Source organism: Phallusia mammillata, chromosome 5 (assembly GCF_965637545.1).
Source record: "Phallusia mammillata chromosome 5, kaPhaMamm4.hap1.1, whole genome shotgun sequence".
Taxonomy (NCBI): domain Eukaryota; kingdom Metazoa; phylum Chordata; class Ascidiacea; order Phlebobranchia; family Ascidiidae; genus Phallusia; species Phallusia mammillata.
In genome coordinates this window covers 24,902,351-24,920,967 of record NC_137256.1, presented here as the reverse complement: position 1 = coordinate 24,920,967, position 18,617 = coordinate 24,902,351, and the positions used below count along the sequence as shown (strand labels likewise).

The 18,617-nt window shown below is 37.4% G+C and overlaps 2 protein-coding genes and 2 long non-coding RNA genes across 10 annotated transcripts in view; 2 read left to right on the top strand and 2 right to left on the bottom strand.

The window, feature by feature from the left end:
- The window catches only part of LOC145229502 (zinc finger protein castor homolog 1-like), a 55,698-nt gene extending 52,443 nt beyond the window's left edge, over positions 1-3,255 (top strand). For all 4 annotated transcript variants that reach the window (XM_080094853.1, XM_080094852.1, XM_080094854.1 and 1 more), the window contains 5 exons: positions 132-267; positions 430-638; positions 1,000-1,125; positions 1,420-1,554; positions 1,642-3,255. In XM_080094853.1, the coding sequence (XP_079950979.1) occupies positions 132-267; positions 430-638; positions 1,000-1,125; positions 1,420-1,554; positions 1,642-1,990 (955 nt within the window). In that variant the 3' untranslated portion in view covers positions 1,991-3,255. The remainder of the gene's footprint in view (positions 1-131; positions 268-429; positions 639-999; positions 1,126-1,419; positions 1,555-1,641) is intronic.
- A 987-nt stretch (positions 3,256-4,242) lies between these two features.
- Positions 4,243-6,528, top strand: LOC145229722 (uncharacterized). The gene is made up of 6 exons (XR_013860472.1): positions 4,243-4,346; positions 4,506-4,585; positions 4,782-4,836; positions 5,040-5,108; positions 5,408-5,518; positions 5,729-6,528. It is a non-coding gene; the product is annotated as an uncharacterized LOC145229722 (long non-coding RNA).
- Positions 6,529-9,055: 2,527 nt separating this feature from the next.
- On the bottom strand, positions 9,056-11,526 carry LOC145228490 (uncharacterized). Its single transcript, XR_013860085.1, has 5 exons — positions 11,004-11,526; positions 10,742-10,839; positions 10,184-10,552; positions 9,940-10,024; positions 9,056-9,436 (listed from the first exon to the last, which is right to left on the bottom strand). It is a non-coding gene; the product is annotated as an uncharacterized LOC145228490 (long non-coding RNA).
- A 449-nt stretch (positions 11,527-11,975) lies between these two features.
- LOC145228489 (centrosomal protein of 104 kDa-like) lies at positions 11,976-18,617 on the bottom strand. 4 transcript variants are annotated; one of them, XM_080093560.1, is made up of 4 exons: positions 18,531-18,617; positions 18,406-18,473; positions 13,310-13,453; positions 11,976-13,059 (listed from the first exon to the last, which is right to left on the bottom strand). In XM_080093560.1, the coding sequence occupies exons 1-4, from the start codon at positions 18,563-18,565 to the stop codon at positions 12,992-12,994; spliced, it is 315 nt and encodes a 104-aa protein (XP_079949686.1). In that variant the 5' UTR covers positions 18,566-18,617; the 3' UTR covers positions 11,976-12,991. The 4 variants fall into 4 exon arrangements, 3 of the variants coding, with proteins under 3 accessions (XP_079949686.1, XP_079949688.1, XP_079949687.1); XM_080093562.1 differs by lacking the exons at positions 13,310-13,453; positions 18,406-18,473; positions 18,531-18,617 and adding exons at positions 14,203-14,311; positions 15,427-18,399 and having other exon boundaries at positions 12,995-13,059; XR_013860084.1 differs by lacking the exons at positions 11,976-13,059; positions 18,406-18,473; positions 18,531-18,617 and adding exons at positions 14,203-14,311; positions 15,134-15,420 and having other exon boundaries at positions 13,389-13,453.

The following is an 18,617-nucleotide window of genomic DNA, read 5'->3' as shown; positions in this document are numbered from 1 at the left end:
AAAACTAGGCTTTCCCGAAATGTAAAAAAATCTTGTTAAATGTTACGTCACTATTTGCGATCATTGCGTCATAGTAGTATGACGTAACAGTTGAAATTCTCAAATAAAGTGAAATAATTTTTGTTGAGCAGATTCGTTCCGAAACCGAACGACGAGAATCAATCGATGTTCGCCAAATTCCGAATCAATAATGACGTCATAGAAGGATTTCGAAGGTTCGAGTCTTCGGAGAACTGTGGCGACACCCAGTGTCCGCATGTGTTTAAAGTACGTCATATTTCATTCATAGAAATCGTTGTCATGTAAATAAGTATTTATTCAACATAAAAAATGTGGGTAGTGAGGGTAAAACCCTTTTCACAGAATTCAAATATAATTGAGAATATATCCTCCTTTCTGGTGATAAAAGCATGCTATAATCCCTTGCAGGTTTCGCATTATCACTGCACGAGGGACGGATGCATGTACAGATTCACAGGTCGCACTCACATGTTCAAACATCAGCAGCATCATGAACGTGTGGCCGGGTTGGTGAGGGACGACTTCAAGCGGTTCAAGACAACACAGGATTGTGAAGTAGATGGTTGCCAGTACAGAAGCACCAGCACACATTTCCACTGTCTCAGATGTCAGTTTAAGTGAGTTCATTCCGCAGTCGATATTTTGCTACCAACGAGCCTTTAGATTTGCAAGAGGCTGGGGGGAATTCTAATTTATGGTCGTGTTTTGCTGCACAAAGCTCGTTAGGAAACCCGCTTTAAGCTTGCAAAGTCGTGCATGTAACAAGCGCTATGGTTGGCTGCACAAAGCCCGTTAAGAAACCCGTTTTAATCGTAAAAACGTTAATGCAACAAGCGCTATGGTTGACTACACGAAGCTCGTTAAGAAACCCGCTTTAAGCTTGCAAGGTCCTTGTAACAAGCGCTATGGTGGACTTAAATCGTCTTTATTAGAATTTTGTCGTTGCTTGGAAACAAACTTTGTATTGTGACGTGACAGGTGTACAGACAGTGCGAAAGTTGGAACACATCGACGTCAACACGTTAAAGCTGATACACTTGAACAATCCGGTTTCGAGAGATTCAGAGGGAAGGAGGATTGTATGCGGGACACGTGCAAATACAGGTAACAATCACAGATTGTGATGTCATAAACCAGAGGAAATTCTGTATGAAAGCATCAAGCTAATAAATGATAAGTAACAGCAAACGGTGAAAACTTTTTCAACCTACAAGGTTTCATGCAAAAGTAGTTTTCTGGCAGAAGAGCATGTTTCTAAAATACCACAACATGGTCCTATCGGGTCGGTTTTAATCCCAGCTTTAAGTGTGGTCGATTGTATCAGTTAGCAGTCGATTACGTCACAGCAGTATGTCGTAACAACTTGAAACTGTGAAATAATAATTGAAATTCCGACAGACACAGAAATACTTCCCACTTTCACTGTCTCCAACCGGGCTGTACTTATTCGGTGGTCGGTCTGTCCGGCATAGAACAACACGCCAACAAACATAAGAGAGGAATTCTACTCGCTCAAGTCTGCACAAAAGCCGGGTACGTCATTGCCATGTTACGTCATATTGCTATGGAAACAAGCACGGTTAGAGAAAAATATCGCAACTTTTGATGTTTTTTTCGCAGACAAGACATTGAATACAGCAACATGTCGCAAGCCCGAATTCCGCTGAATCATGCTGACTCAGCATTTAGCGCCCCCACCTCAAGCGGTGCCTACCCACAATTCAACGCAGAGTCGTACGCTCGAGTGAGCACTCACAGCAGCCCCGTTCCGGATGAACGAGCATCGCCACAGTTCAATGCTTCTGCCGTTGTGACGCAGCAGTTTAATCCTAGTCTCATGCAAGGAAACGCAGCCTCTAGTGTGGCGATGGACCTCTCTGATTCGCTCAATCTGTCTGCCAATCAAAATCACCAGGGCGGGGTTACAAGCGTGATGACCGGTTACCATGCAGGCATTGGACTTTCCTAGCTTTCCTAGTTTTTATTTTTCCCGTAGATTAAATCGTTTTTCTCCCGTGAAAGATTTTTGCGCTTGTTATAGTTTGGTGGTTAGAGTTTTATCGTTGTTGGATCGAGTTTCTTTTCACTTTATAGCGACTTGCCTCCCGCTTCTTGTGGCGAATTCTTTTATCCAAGGCATCTTGCCCCAAACTTTGCGTATTTTATCGCAAAGCGCTTGTTTATGCAAAAGCCCGCAGCTTTTAGCTTTTATGCAGCATGCTTTTGACCGCGAGTAACCTCGACGGCGGTGAACTCTTCTGTACGGGGTCAACGACCTTCTGTAACCTTTTATCAGCTCGTTTTTAGCATCAAATAAACAGCAGCCTGTTTTTTTGCGCAACATCCTTCTATGAAGTCATAGTGTTCGATTGAAAGCCATAATCTGTACATTGTTGTGTCAAACACAATGCTCTGTGTGATGTTACAACGGCATCCTGCCTACCGTGCTCATTTTTTGTTTATTTATTTAATTACTTCGTACTTTTGTAGTGTGCAGCATGTAACTGTGTTCGTCACGTACTTCTGTTTTTTTACTGGGGACCTGTTTTTGGCGGGAACCTCTGTGATTGGTCGAATTTTTAACCAATCGAGATCACGATACAGTCGCTCAGGTGCGCAGCATAGTGTCCATACTGTGAACAATAAAACCGTTCGAACACCTGCTAATGACCTTTATGACGTCAGCAAACGAATAAACGCCGATTGTGAACACGAAGTGAAATTTCCTTGTATTTATTATGATCACTATTTTTTGGCATGTATTTTTTGTTTGTGATTCTTTTCAACCAAAAACTTTTGAGTTCTTGTCGATATATGACGTCATCGATCAGGTACGTGTTTATGACGTCATGTGTGTGACGTCATGGACCGTGTTCCATCTTCAAAGATATAAATCCTTTTTTATCCGACTCGAGTGCTTCATCAACCCCTGCGTGCTACGTAATACATTAATGACGTACTCGCATTATGACGTCTGGCTGTGACGTAACAAACTGTGTAGTGTGACGTTTTATCGCGTGTGTGCCCATAGTAATAATATATCAATATTTAGCGGCTGTACTTTTTGGATTGTTGTCGTTGTTTTCACTTTGGTTGGTGCCTCTTAGTAGAGGGAGTTGACTCGATCGTTGTGTGTCTAGCGAACAAATTCTGGATTTGTGCATTTTCTCTATGCATATGTACATAAACAACATATTGGTCACTCCGGCAATAAAATGCATGCGTGATTGGGAATTGGTTCGAGTAAAGTGATTTACGGGTTCAACCACCGTTGTAGGTAACCGCCTGTCTTATAAAACATACCTAATACATTGTAAGCATCATTCAAATAACCGAAAACTTGACTCGATAATTGTGGTTGTGGTCAATCGCATAAATTGCTAGTTGCACTTAAATAAATGCAGCGATACAAGCCTACATTTAAAATATCAGATCAACGTTATATTTTTACGATTTTGATTGAACGTGATTTAAAGGTGAGGTAGGAGGCAAAACCTGTGAAAATTAAACATTTCAGCAACAAGCCACTTTAAATCGGGTAACCAAAACATTGTTAGGCTTCAAACAGGAAAAAAGCATAAGCCTATACTATATTCAAATACTGTTTTCTTTTAAGCGGTATGTAGAAATCTGAGTCAAAAATCCAATAAATTAGGCCTGAAGTAAACCTGCTTAACGTATGATAAAAACCACGTGGCGTGACAGAGTTAAGCAGCAAGTCGGTTTAAACCTTATCAGCTTAAATGTCAGCTAATGAATTTGAAGTGATATCAAAATGAAAAACGTCAGCAACAGAAAAACTGAAAAACAAAGTCACAGGTTGGATTTTGAAGCAATTAAAATTGTTGGATGGAAATAAAAAAGCATATAATAGAGTAACGGCAACGTATAGTTCCAACTTTCACAGCAGGTTTGATTTTTAAAATATTTATGTTCTACCAAGAAACAGAAAGCGGAAACTGATTTGCTGTAAACTATCAAAAATATATTATCAGCTTTTGTCATTTTTTCTTCTATATTCCAGCATGGCGCGTTTTATTACAGATAGAATGCTCACAAATTACGTAACAACACGACACGTGCCTATTTGAACGAACGTTGCTCCAGGAAAATCAATTGAAGTTTTTCTCTGCATTTTTGACGAGACTTGCTGATTACTTGTATCAGCTCTGTGATTGGTCGGTTTTCGGGCGCGGGAGTGACGTTTGAGAAGCAAGCTCTATGATTGGTCGAAAAAAAAGAAAAAATGAGACAACTTGTTCGATCTTGTTCAATGGTGAAGAAAGCTGTGTCGGTGGAGCGACTCACCAATTGAGAATAAACAGGTAATTTGCGAGTTGTAAATTAACTAGCCTGGTATTTGTGCAGAATAAACTCGGGTGCACACTTGTTGACTTCTGTGCATATACCAGAATAACATTTACCAGAATATGTTTGACTTATTTATCAAATACACGATATTGCTGCTGCATCGTATGTTTCAGGTCGTCGGATGGTTTCAATCGCTTCGGAGAAACATCTACCACAGCGAAGAAGAAATACTTTATGAAACTTCCTAAAATAGGCGAGTAAATAAATGATTGAAGTTTATGTACTTATCTATACTTTTGGCGTTAAATGGTAATAGTTTGTATGTCCAAGTGTTGGCAGTATAAAGTGCACTTATTCTGTCTTCGCATGTTGACACAGTTAAATATTTCATAAACTATAGTTTACATGTTGCCTTGAATTCCAAATACTGATTCTGCTTTGTTTTGCAGGGATTGGATTTCCGACGGAAGCGTAAAAAAGATGGGGGGAACTTTCGGCTTCAAGTTAAGTTGATTGTTTTAACGCTTATATAATGCTAGGTTACCTAAAATAATATTTGCTGCATACACTGACGATAATAGTTTGCAGAAAGTTAGTAAGAGTTTTAGGCAGAAGTCAAATATGCTATACATCAAAATTTAAAACAATTTACAGTTTCAATGCTGGTACATCCATGTTTATATTTACTCAAATGGTTTTGGTTTCAGATCATGGCGTGACTAAGGTTTAAAGACTTCTAAATCTGAACTTGACAGAAATGGCACTGAAGCTTTAATGTAAGTAAACTATAAATAGAGAACACGAGCGTTGTGAAGTTAAACATAGATTAGAATTTAAACTATCATTTATACCGTTGCTTCAACGGATAGCAAGCCCGGTGTGTTGCATGGCATGATGTTTGTGCATGTTACATTGTTTTGCATGTCACGTGTGTTTGTGAGCTGCTATTCAGTTATCAGCACCGGTAGAATCGATTTTTCCTTTTTACATAAGTTTAACAGAATGCGATTGAGATATTAGATTTCTATTATATTAGTTTTAGGTTTTTTTTATCAAACCAGAATGCTGTTGTTAGTTTTGTTGCAGACGTTCGAAGCAGCAGCCAAACATCGGAAACAACTGCGGTGACAAAGGTTGTGGAGAAACGCTGATCGGATCAACGTAATTGAAGCACAACATTCCAAATGTAAGTGTTTATCTTACCTAGTTATGTTACTTTTGAAGGTCGCTGGTCGCGTCAATTAAATCTTATAACTATATGATTCCATTTAAATAAGACGGAAATGCTCATGCCTTCCAAATAGGCGAATGAATAAAACTTGCTACAAAAGTTATGTTATATTTTGTTTATATGCAACTGGCCGCGCACTTACCATTTATATACTTGTTTTTTTAGTCACTTCGATAACATCAGGAGAAACAACTGGAAAACATTGGTGGGTCTTCGCGTGGATAGGATCCTTCAACTGGATAGGAATGACGCAACCAGCGATCGATGACGTCATCGTGCAGTTTCGGTTTAACCTTCGCATAGTCATGATCCTTTCGCATGTAGATGAGCGTGATGACGAAACCTGCGATCGATGACGTCATCGTGTACTTTGTATTTGTCCACTAATAAACAATCTTTCATACACGTTATATTTGGTACACTTCAAATACACATCAGCATTGTTTATCAGTTTGCGTGTGTAATATTTTGTACCAACGGTTTTATTCTGCTTTAATTTTTAATGACAGAACAATTCCTTGTCCTTACTAACATAGTGTTTTCCATTACTGTTTTTTCACCCCTTTAAATCTTCCACAAATCCATTTTTAGTCCTGCTTCTTGCATTGTTGCGAAACAAATTTTCCTGATAACATATGTTATAGCTACATCTAATACACAGAATTATTTTTTTAATAAATAATTTCCCATAATTTTCACGATATTTCGTTCTACGTCGCTTTCGTATTTCCCTTGCTCACAAAATTTATTTATTGTTAGAAATTTCCACCCTTTTGGTCTTTGAAAAGTTTCAATTTTGTCCCACGAATCTTAAAATTAATAACATATCTCCGTTCCCCACTAAACTTCTAAATCGTCCATTTAACGTCTGTCCTTTAGTTTGTCGTAGTAGTACCTTTTTTGCCTAACCATGTGTGTGAAACTTGTTCTTTGTTTACTTCAATAATACTAAATAACACGTTTTATTTCGGTTCGGTGTGTTGTTTTTTTAGGTAAACCACCAATCAGAGCAACGTCGCAAAACACAAGAGAATTAGTTTACAAAAAGGTTGTCCTTGGGTTACGAGGATTCGAAGGCTTCGCGAGATTCGATCCCATGACTCACTGCTTTCTACCATTTGCTGCAAACCACTACACTAGCAAGCTGCTTGTTGTTTATTGAATGATTCTTTTACATAACTCTAGAACCGCAGTAAAAAACGCTCTGGTACAACAACATATAAGGACCACTTAAAGCTGGGATGGTCGTCACCAGCCGTGGCGTAGAGGTTAGTTCCTTGCTTCTCAATCCGATAACACACTTTGGGTTCGAACGTTGCCCCTCTGATAGAACTCTGTGGTGATCCTCCTTGATTGAGGTCTCTCCCCGTTGTAGCAATCTCATCCCCCGCTTCCCAGACTCTAAGCCATAAGCCGTCAGCGAGCTAAAGTTTTTCCCCTTCTCTATGTGTGTCACTCCACTCTCAAACCTTAAGACCGTACACCTATTTAAATGAGATCACAATTAAAAGGTAATTTTGCACTTTTTTGGAAAACCGCCCAATATAATACAACAAAAAAAGTGGGGAATGTTGTAGAGTAGTATTTTTAGACACTTTTGGGGGGGCATGGGAGGTGGAGGGCCCTTCGGGCCCTGCTTGCGCCGAAGGCGCAAGCCCTTTGTGCGGAGAGGGTTGAGGGTTCTTCACATCACTTGGGGGGGGGGGGGGGGGTCCAAGGCTGCGATTCGAACCATTGGCTTCGCCCACTACACCGCGCCCACTACACATCTATTTACCCACTACACCGCGCAAGCGCCCTTCGGTCTAAGGGCTAAACTGACTTATGACTTGTTCTTTTCGTCGATTCTTATATCATCAAACAAAATATTTATGCGTTTGAACGATCAGCGTGAGGTTCGTTAGCTTATGGGGGGCATGGAAGCCAGTCAGGGAGATTGGGGGCAGTCATGGAAAAGGGTTAGGCCCATGGGGTGGCTTAGAGAGTGATGAGATCAGAGCGGGGAGAGACCTCAATCAAGGAGGGTCACCAGTGAGTTTTATCAGAGGGGCTACGTTCGAACCCGAAGTGTGTTATCGGTTACCGGGGCAGAGTTTATCTTTACCGGGGTTCGAACAGTGGTGAGAGGATTGAGAAGCAAGGAACTAACCTCTACACCACGGCTGGTGACGAGAAACCCAGCTTTAAGTGGTCCTTATATGTTTTCGGTTCTAGGCTTCAGCCAAAAACTAAGCAGCGATGTAGCTTTTGGAATTCGAACCCAAATCTCCAGAATATGAGGACAAGATCTTCACCGCTACACCACGAGAGGTGACGGCAAACCCAACCAAAAATGATACATTTGTGAGTTAGACGATTCCTTCCCGAAAAAAATAACAAATTTTGGGGGAGGGTTAGAACTACAAACCATAAGTTCTATGGACCAAGCAGCTTACCATTAGACCACAATGGACACGAAATCGCAGGGCGGGTTTCCTTAATGATATCGATTTCTTTTCTTACCTATTATTGTCTTAATTTTTAGACACACAGACCATACATGTAGACGATTTTTTAGTGGTTGGGCAAGCAGCTCGTTAGTACAGTGGTTATGCAGGCAGGTAGTTAGGTTCAGAGTAAGGCAGACAGGCAGGCAGCAAATCTCCAATTCACTGGTTCGAACCTCTGAAAGGTCGAAAGGCTGGATAGAAGTTCACAGAAAGTCTCACAGAGGGCTGCCTGTCCGCTTGCAGAGGAACTGACTCAACTGACGTAGGAAGGCCAGAAAAACTTGAATTTTACGAACAACTTCAACTGTAAAAGTTGTTGTTTTTTGACCAAGTGTGCAACCACAGCACTGTGGTATGTGACCATTGCAACGCTACTTAATGTTGTAGTTGGATCGGAGTACGACAATTCTGGTTCTAATCCCACCGGAAGTCTCAAAATCTGCTGATAGGAAGTTGTGTAAGGTCCAAATCTTTTTGCTCTTACGTTCTAATTTCTCAGATTTTTGTTTGTTTGTTGACCTCCCGTTACGACTGACTTGGGATCTACACTGAAGCCTATCCAACAATACGGAAATATGGGGTCTAACAAGAATAATTATGGTATAACGGCGTCAAGCCAATGGAGGATAAAAATGACATAAAAATATCAAAAAAACGGCAACCTAAAATAGCGTATATTATAGCATAGAATGTAGAAGCATAACTTGTGCAATGAAAGATGTTAAGTACAAACAAAGACCAAAACCAATAAAATTACAAAAAAGACACCATTATGAGTCTTTAAATATGTAACCTAATATAGAATATAGTATAGAATAACGAAACACCTAGAATAAACACAGTGCTATATGTGTACACAAATTAAGGGCAAAACAACGTTTTAAGTGAACAAATAAAATAACAAACAAGTATGAGTAACACGCACACAAAAATAAGCAACATTTAAATAAACGTTCAACAGTGTCTGTACTCATGCCAAAAGTTTGGTTATAATTCAGGACTATTAACAAAATAATATAAGTAAGCATTGCCAAAATTGACGATGAACAAGAACTAAATTACATAAATATTTTAGAATGTTAGAATTTACAATAAACGACAAAACGCAAAAATATAATTACGATACAAATGTAGCTTTAACTTACTCAATACACAAAGTTGTTTTTTATTTAAGCGAACACAGAAATGTGAAAACAAAACATAAGTTCGAAGTTCTTCGGAAAGTAAGTTCTTCATCGGGAAAAGAGCGTCGAGAATGTCTGGTTGAAGATCGTCCGCTGATTGTATGGTTGTTGTTCCAAGTCTGAATATGATAGGAGTGCTTCAACTTGTGGCCAACATCGTCCATAGAATGAACTCCAATCTTTACCCGACATCTGAGCTCCTGAAACAGAAACATACAAGAGACAAAACAATGCAGTTCCATACTTTCATATAGATCGCTTAACATATTCGCAAAATATAATATACTGAAAGCTAGACAGTGTGCACCATGTTGGCTATAAGCAACCTAATTGAAAAAAGTAAATTGTTCGACTATAATTTGCTGCATACAAACGCCTTAAGTTCATTAAGTGTTAAAATAATTTTTAAATGCGCTTACTTATTAATATGAATGATTTAATCGATGCTGACAACTGAATAGCCGCTCTAACACACAAGTGACATGCAAAACAATAAATGTAACATGCACAAGCATCATGCAAAACAACAACAGGCTTGCTATTCGTTGCAGCAACGGCTAAAGAGTCACAACTATTATTAATCCCCTCCAATTCATTGGTTGATTTGTAAACATTTTACTATAGAAACTCCCGAACCGGCACTTATGCAGCAAAACGTCTATCTAAAAGAATATAATTCATGTAGATTTGCCTCAACACGTACCTGTATATAGTTCCAATTCATCCAATGGTCAGTTCAAGCGCAAATCCGACTCCATTACGCAATGCCTTCACGACATACAGGAGATCTGCAGCAAAACACATATATTAATATCTGACGAATTTTAGTGCATACAAAATAAAGTTATAAAATTAATCACTTCTAACTCTACTCCTGCCTCACAGCTCTTTAGCTTACTCTGTGTTACGTTGTATCTGTAGATTTAACATTATTCTGGTTACTTAACGTATTAAGTATTTCCGATGTATGTAGTTCCCATTCATCTAGTGATCAGTCCAATGCCGATATTATTCCCCAGTGTCTTAACTGCAAACGGGAGATCTGCAATAACCAATGTAAATATTAAAGTTCGATTGCTGTTGGTTTTAGAAATGAAAATAAAATAATATCAGTGCATATTTGACGCTCCGTTTGTTAACGCTTCTAATCTTTACTCCTGCCTCACAACTAGTAAGCTAAACTCAAAAAAAAAACGACTGTTACAAACCAGGGAACGCCAAATAAGCAACATAACATTTAACTTTCTGGTTACTTAACTTAATTAGGCCTTTCCGATCTTTCCATCTTCTTCGATCACTCCGCCTCCAGTAATTGTCTGCAAAACAAAATATAAGCAGTACCAGGAATTTGACATAACGTAATATTAATTACGAAAAGCTTAACTATATACCAACATGTGAAGACAGGATAAGTGCACTTTTATACTATTTCCCCATGTTGGCACCTACATCTAATATTAAGTGATACAATTTAATAGATAACATATAAAAATACATTTACTCGCCTGTTTTCGGAAGTGTGTGTTGTGTGCCAACGAAGCCCTCTTCCGTAAGAACGATGTTTCAGCGTCCAGCCAATCAATTCCCGAAGCCATCCGACGACCTGAAACAAAGTGATCCAGCAGCAGTATATAGTGTATTTGAAAAGTGAATTAAACATAAACGCATAACTTATTATTACAGGTATCAGTGCGAAGTAAACAAGTGTGCACCCGAGTTTACTTCTACAAAGACACCAAACAAGTTGATTTACAACTCGCAAATTACCTTTTATTCTCCATTGGGAAGTCATTCCATCGACACAGATACCTTCACCAAGTTGTTCACAAGGAGTGACAGATCGAAGGCGCAAGGACAAAGTCGCCTCACTTTTTTTCTTTTTCTTTCAGCCAATTAGAACGCTTGCTTCTCAAACGTCATATGGGCGCTCTTCAACCGTCCAATGACAGGCTTTATTGCATCAATCAGTGAATTCCACTTCGGGCTGGTTGATTGATTGCGGGAGGCAAAAATCTTGGAATGATTGGCGGCTGAACTGTTGTGACGTGGCTTGACTTGATTGGTTCTTGTGACACAATTGCTTGCTGGTAGAATCCGAAGTTCGTTAGGATTTGTAACCAAACAGCACAAATAGGTTTAGCCATCCGTTTAATTGTCCCGTCATCGTAAAAATGTAATGCAATTTCATTAAAGGAAAAGTTTTATTTTACTTGGTGTGTTGTTGCGTAGACGAAATAAGTATTAAAAACGTTGTTATGTTTCGTTTTCCTTTACCAACAACATTAAATTTTGTGCCATTGGGCGACTAAACATACAACCAGCTTTAAACATTCTGGCAATTAACATATTTAGAAGCAGTCTGTACATGTATATAGCTGCCTACTTCATATAAATCCAAAGCAAATGTTTAGCCCAGTGGCTCCCAAACTTTTTCGGCAAACTTCTCCCTTAGCAGTTTAAACATTTTCATTTCTCCCTAATATACTACGTAGTAGATGCTAAACAATACAAAGATCATTAAACATTGGATCTTTTATCAACTTTACAGGTTATATTTCCAGAGCTGAAGCATCTATTTACAAAGCACATGTAAAAATTAAAGTAAATTTTCCCCTCAAGTTTCAAAATCCATCTCTTGTGAGGAATTCCTTCCTTAAAAACAAGATGACAAGAGACGTCTGTGCTTAAATATAGCTGCTAATTTCTTTTCATTTGCCCTCATGACATAGAACTCAAAGATACAGAAGCAAAATGTTTAATATTAAAAATGCAAGTAAGAAAATGAAACTATTTACCACAATTTACAGACAGTAACATGAAAAACAAACTTAAATGAGATGAAAACCAAAACATAATCACACATATGCATGGTTTGTCACAATTTGGTGTAAGAGTTATACCCACTTGTTCCACGTACTGTACTGGCATTTTCCTAAATTTTATTGTCTTTTTGACATGCTTTTAGTGCTACATTTTTATTAGTGACTTTTTTGTTGATGGACATGGTCTAAAAGAAATTCTATGTGTTGTTTATCTCACAGTGAAGAATGGTGCCCGGTCAAGTTTGTAATATAATATATGATATCTTTATGCACGTTTAATTTCTTGTTTATGTTGCAACTGTTTTGTTATACAGGAATGATTTTATTCATTAGGACCAACACATAAAGACTAAGAAATTTGGTCATGAGAAATGTAACAAATGTATTGGTCACTTGCTCATTTGGTTTAATAATACATTGCATGATTTTATTGGAACATGTTAGTTTACTTGATAACAAATTGAGATGAATAAGGGATTTACTTTAGTCTACGAACTTTATCTTTCAGAAGGGTAAGACACAGTTTTGTCACACAATATATCAGAATTCATTTGTAAACCAAAAAACTTGCTATATTAAAAATATTTAAAAGTAGACGGTTTTCAATGTAAACCGGTTCGGAAGCCCTTTGTGAGAAAAGTCTTGACAATTAGGGACGATTTATTATTTTTTGCCAAGTAATGCTAATATTATTAGAAGCCAACAAACGACTTTTTACAAACCATTTCCTCATGTGTAAGCAGGTTTCTGTCGCACGCAGCCACCACTATTATTTATCCTGTCACTACCTCTATATGTATACAGGAAAAAACATACAACACAAAGGGAACAAAGGAAGCAACAGTACGATATCACTGCATAAAAATATATATCGACGCACAGTGTAAGCCAATAACCCTGTGCAAACTAAGCAAAAATATTAAGGCAAGGAAACTATTTGTGAGGAGATTTCTTCTTGTTCTTCACCGCTGCTGCTTTTTCCGCTTTAGCTTTTGCTCTCACTAAAATGAATACAATTTTTGCTTATTTACATGTAAATAATGGTAGAACTAGCGCTAGCCTACTACGAAGCTACATGTGCAGCATACACGGCAGGCAATGGTGCTTGTGCTTCGACTTTTGACAAGTTCACCACTGAGCCTGTACAGCTAAGTTGGTAAAGTGCCAGCCCCAAAACTGTTGACAGAGTTTTTGACATTTTTGATAATCATTTACCACTAGGTGGTAGCAAGTTTCAAACATCCCACTTACATCTGTTTATTGAGGGAAGTCTTCGTGAGTTGTCGCCACATGCATCTCTCTTTGACCCCATCAAGTGGGCTTTCCACGACTCCTCGCCTGGTACGATATTGTGATGACACAATGGACAGTGTTCCTGCTGACCTTCATTCGTTGCTATGGAGATGATCAAATTATTTTAGGCTTTATTCTGAGAGCAAAAGTAAGCAAACAAATTTCTGCTTGGCTAAGTTAGCAACACCCAAGTATGCTACATTATATAGATAAAGTCATATGATAACATTTTCATTTTTGAGCAAGTTAGATGGGATACTGTTGGCATTTTTTAAAGCTCATCCGCCCTTCATTAGGTCTTATTTTGGGTACTAAACGAGTTGCTAGGCACTCTCCACACAGCAGAGGTGGGTGGTGAGCTGGTTTAGTCGCCAACGACCCGACTATGAAACAGGTAGTACAGTACTGGATTACATATTTCCAGTAGCACGCAGAGCATGTCCTGACAGAGTAATGTATTTACTTTCCATAAATAGGATAGTTAATTAATTTTGTGGCAATTTTTTCCAATTTCTGGTGAAACCCCATTGATGGCATAAGTTGGTGCTGAAATCGCTACATTACAGGATGCAGAAGTTAACAATGAGCCTGTATAATATGTATTGGCTGCTTTATGTTTCTAAAACTGTGTTTTTAATTTAAAACAGTTTCTAATTTTGCTCTATACTAGAATATCAAAAGCATGTGCTTTCAGGAGTGGTATGAACTTTTAGTTGATCTGTTTACAAGTCTGTACAATTTTTGCTATTCAATGATGCATTTAAGGACCCCCAAACACCCCCCTGGAGGGACTCCTGTTCGACTTGTACATGTGAATATCAGGAGTGAGTATGTCAGCAACATTAATTTACCTGTTTACAGTGTTCACATCTCCTTAACATTGGACATTGTTTCCAGTAATGTAAATCTAAACCCTCCTCTGTAAATCCCTCATCTCTTTCGCCACAGAAAATACACATGCTGCAAAACAAACAAGGTAGTTGTAGTAAAATAGGTAAAGATGACATTTTTTTTCTTGTTGGTATATTTTTCTCAGACAGAATAACAAAACAATTGATTTTCCGAAAAAAAACATCAAACTAATGTTGATTTTTTATAACTTTGCATTAGAAGTAAGCAGCATTACACAAGCATGCTAAAAGCAGGTTTTGTGCCAAGTTTCAATACAGTTTTTGCATAAGCAAGTAAACAAATCAATAATCATACAAACACTTTTAAATATTGATCAATCCATACTGTGACCAACATTGACAATTGAACAACTATTTTGTTTGTAACAAGCTTACTCAGATGCATGACTGCAAGTTCATTTCAACTAGAGAACAGAAAACACACCTGCTACAATAAACAAACAGGTTAATTGTACTACAGTTGTAATTTCGGTTTGTTTTTCTCTGGGCAAGGTAATAAAAAATGATTTTCAAAAAACAACATCAACTGATTTCAATTTTACTATTATTTGTATGAAGAAGTAAAGGAATGATACAGCCTGATATAAGCTTCAGCTTTTATAATGGGATTTAAGCACATAAACCAATCATTATTATGCAAAAACCATATCTGATTTTTAAATAACATTCTAGATATGCATAGTACCAAAGCTACCAATTGATAAGCAATCACCTATTTTGTTTTAAACAATCTTACTTAAATGCACAATTGCACCGAGAACAGTTCCTAACAAGTTTTTTTTTTACCGGAGCACATGCATATTATAGCATAAACGCTTATCACATAAATAACATATAATATTGCATTAAACAAATAAATTTGGAAACTTACTTGTCCAGAAACGAATCATCATTTGGGACAAGGAGTTTTATGTAACTTTTAACCAAGTGAATTATAGTTTACCATTAATTGTTTCATCATCAAATCTTAAAATCAGTTAGCTGTGCTGTCTCTCAAACCTAGCATTAATAAATGCAAATATTTCCAGCTAACTACAATCCAGTTTTATTGCTTATTATATCACACACAATAGCCTTCTGGACACTGCATATTTTAGATAAGCACAGATCGACAAAAGGGAGTTGATATTAATCCGTTAAAGTTTTAAGCACAACTTGATTTACCTCTTTCTTCTTCCTCCGTTCTTCTTCTGCAGCTCTCGCTTGCATCTGGGATCTGATCTCAGATTGAGTTGGTTTTCCGTCCAATCGGTCAAACCCATCAAACAGGTTTCTAATAGAAACTAGAAGGGTGGCTTAGCACATTTTGTTGTTGCACATACACTATAACCTATTTTATAACATAAATATATTTCCTATGCTTATTTTGTATTGGGTCCCATATTAGCCATCGTCTTTTATAACTTTAGTCGTTTCTGCAGGCAAAAACTCATGGGTCCCCACACATGCAAAGTTGAAAATAATGCAATTCAAGGGATAACCATGAGAAAGTCGGGTGTTGTAAGGTAAAACAGTGATCGGCACTGGCCTTAAATAATAATACTATGTAGAATACAAACTATAAAATTAGATTCACCCCAGATATTGTTTGAAGTATGTCCATTTAACGTTTTAAAAGACTGACCCATTTTAGGGGGTTAGTGGGGTAACTAATTGGGTTCGACACACAAACTAAAAAATATATAACTGCAAAATTTCAGTCCAATCCGCCAATGTTTAAAATTTCGACCACTAGAGGTGTTTTGAGCAACAACTGTTAATGTTTCTGACATCATAGGGCTGTTAACAAGCCCCTAACTGCCATGGCGCAAAAACGACCACCAAGCAACCCACCAACGAGCAACATACAACTGGTTGCCCTTCCAACACTATTGCTCCAAAGAAATCTTTCGTTTGTGGTCACCAGTAACATACAAATACGTTTTACACTTTAGGGGCTTGTGGGGTAAATGTTAGGACTAAAGGGATGAACACAACAATCGACACCTATAAATGGCATACTATACAAGAAATCCAAATTTCAGCCAATTCTGACACTGTTTTAAAAACTCACCCATTTTAGGGGGCTAGCGGGGTAAATACTGGGGTTATCAACAAAAACGAAGTGGGATGCACATCTACATAACTATATCTACCATCTGTGTAAATTTCAGCCAAATCCATCAAACATTTGATGGGAAAACTTCAGGGAAGGGGACCCATAAATTCCCACTTTGGGAGGCTAAATAGGTAAATAAATAAGGGGGCTATTGGGTAAAACAGAATCAACACCTAACAAAAGCTTCTTCTATGGTTCAAACTTTGTTTAAATTTTTCACCTAGTTTAGGGGGTATGAGAGGTAATTGTCCGATGTTTCTAAAGTAAAACTAACAAAATACTAGAAAAGTGGCTTTCTGATATACTTCCATTTTATATATTCTATACGAGATTTACCAATTTACTATAGTATACACAATTTTATCTACATATATGATTGTTTTTGCAAGCAAAAACGAATGGGTCCCCACACGCGTTTTTTTTAATATTGCAGTTATTTTTAGATGCTTATGGAAAAATTTTTCACAAAGCATTAACTTAACTTTGAAAGTTCTTTTCCATATTCTTTTTGCATCATTAATGTGACACAATTACAAAAAAATTGGTGAAAAAAGAACGGTAAATACATTTAATTTAATCTCTTGCTTTGACCTTGATATTGTCGTTCAAGTTCAGTTTCTAAACACAAATTTTCCTAGAAAGCCTTAACTGTTATATTAGACACTATATAAAAAAGTTGTTTTCTACAAAGGTATACATAACAACTTGTTTTTCACTTAACTTTGTTTCGCAAAAACGACCGTTTAATGACCTTTTGACACTGTTTTTAACAGCATGCAGTCTTTAGTGTTCAACAATACCCTGATTCTTGAATTGATTTGTCAAAAATAAAGAAGATACGTTATGACGAAAAATTCTTAACTGTGTTGTAATGCCTACAAGTTGACCTTTAGTGACACGTGGTTATGCAACGGCAAAGCTTACAACAAGAATTTAAAGATCATTTATTGCGACGTTTGAAAAAGTTAAGTTTATTTTTTCATATCTATGTTGATCAACAACGTTTTGCCTGACAAAAACGAAACCGAAATACGTTTATCAAGTTTAAATTACATCTTGGGTGTAAAACCTTCGCCAAAACTGAAAATGCGCGTGATAACTCAATAAAACGACACAGCATTGCTGCACAAAAAACAGCTGATTTCTAATCACCCAAACGACTGTCTCAGAAAACGTCTGTCCGGACGTCAAGCTGAGCACTCCCGCTCAAGGTAACTGGCAAAATTTTAAATACTAAACGAATACCCTGCTTAAACAATTGTTAATTTTTTTAAAATATTTCTGCACCATATGGCTTGTATTTCTGCCTTAAAACTAAAACCGATTTTTTCGGGGTTTAAATTTCAAAGGGGTAAAAAATGGGTAAATCCAATAAAAAATTAGAAAATTATTTAGAATACCTTACATTGCACCAACCAACAAAGCATGTAACTTTTAGATTATGTACTTTAGTCAGTACAGCCGTTTTTAAAATTTTACGTTTTGGGGTCTAGTGGGTGAACCGCTGGGTCATTTGGGGTTAAACTTTAAGAGGATCAGGTTTCAAACAATAGCTAACATATGTGTAAATTTGAACAAATTTAAAAAACTTTTTCTTTACCAAACGTGTTTGACAAACCAGCGTTAGACAGAAACGAATATTTCGGGGTTTAAGGAGTAAAAATGGGTAAATCCTGTTAAAAGTTAGAAAATTCTTTAGAAAACCTCACATTGCACCAACCAACAGAGCACATAACTCACCAACAGAGCACATAGATGATGTATTTTAATCAGTACAACCGTTTTTAAATTTATACGTTTTGGGGGCCTGCGGGTGATTCGGGGTCAAAACTTCAGGAGGATCAAATTTGGATTAATATGTAACATCTGTCCAAATTTTTTTGGAGCACTCTTTCTTGACCAAACGCGTTTAACAAACCAGCGTTAGACAGAAGAAGAAAAAGAAAAAAAGACGGACAAAAACAATATGTGTCCCCTTTATAGAAGGTGACCCATAATTAACCACAAACGTTTTGTTACAATCAACCAGTAATGAAAAATTTCACCACCAGATCCATGTGAAGCAGAACCTGTTGATGCTTCTGACATCATCAGGATGTTACTGACAGCATAACTGCAATCTGCAAAAATAGCCAACAAATAATGCAAATACATCACTACCATAACTTACATATGTTCAGTTACGCTTTTACAACATAGAACCATTGATTTGTGGTGGTTGTTAGCATGCAAAACACAGTGTTATACAGTTTTAGGG

Bases quoted from the DNA above. Each gene is read 5' to 3' on its own strand.
- LOC145228489 (XM_080093560.1), bottom strand. From the start codon at position 18,565: ATGGTTCTATGTTGTAAAAGCGTAACTGAACATAT. The intron at 18,474-18,530 runs GTAAGTTATGGT...TGCAGATTGCAG, and splicing joins AAAAGCGTAACTGAACATAT to TTATGCTGTCAGTAACATCC. The intron at 13,060-13,309 runs GTAAGTGGGATG...TATTCATTTTAG, and splicing joins ACTTCCCTCAATAAACAGAT to TGAGAGCAAAAGCTAAAGCG.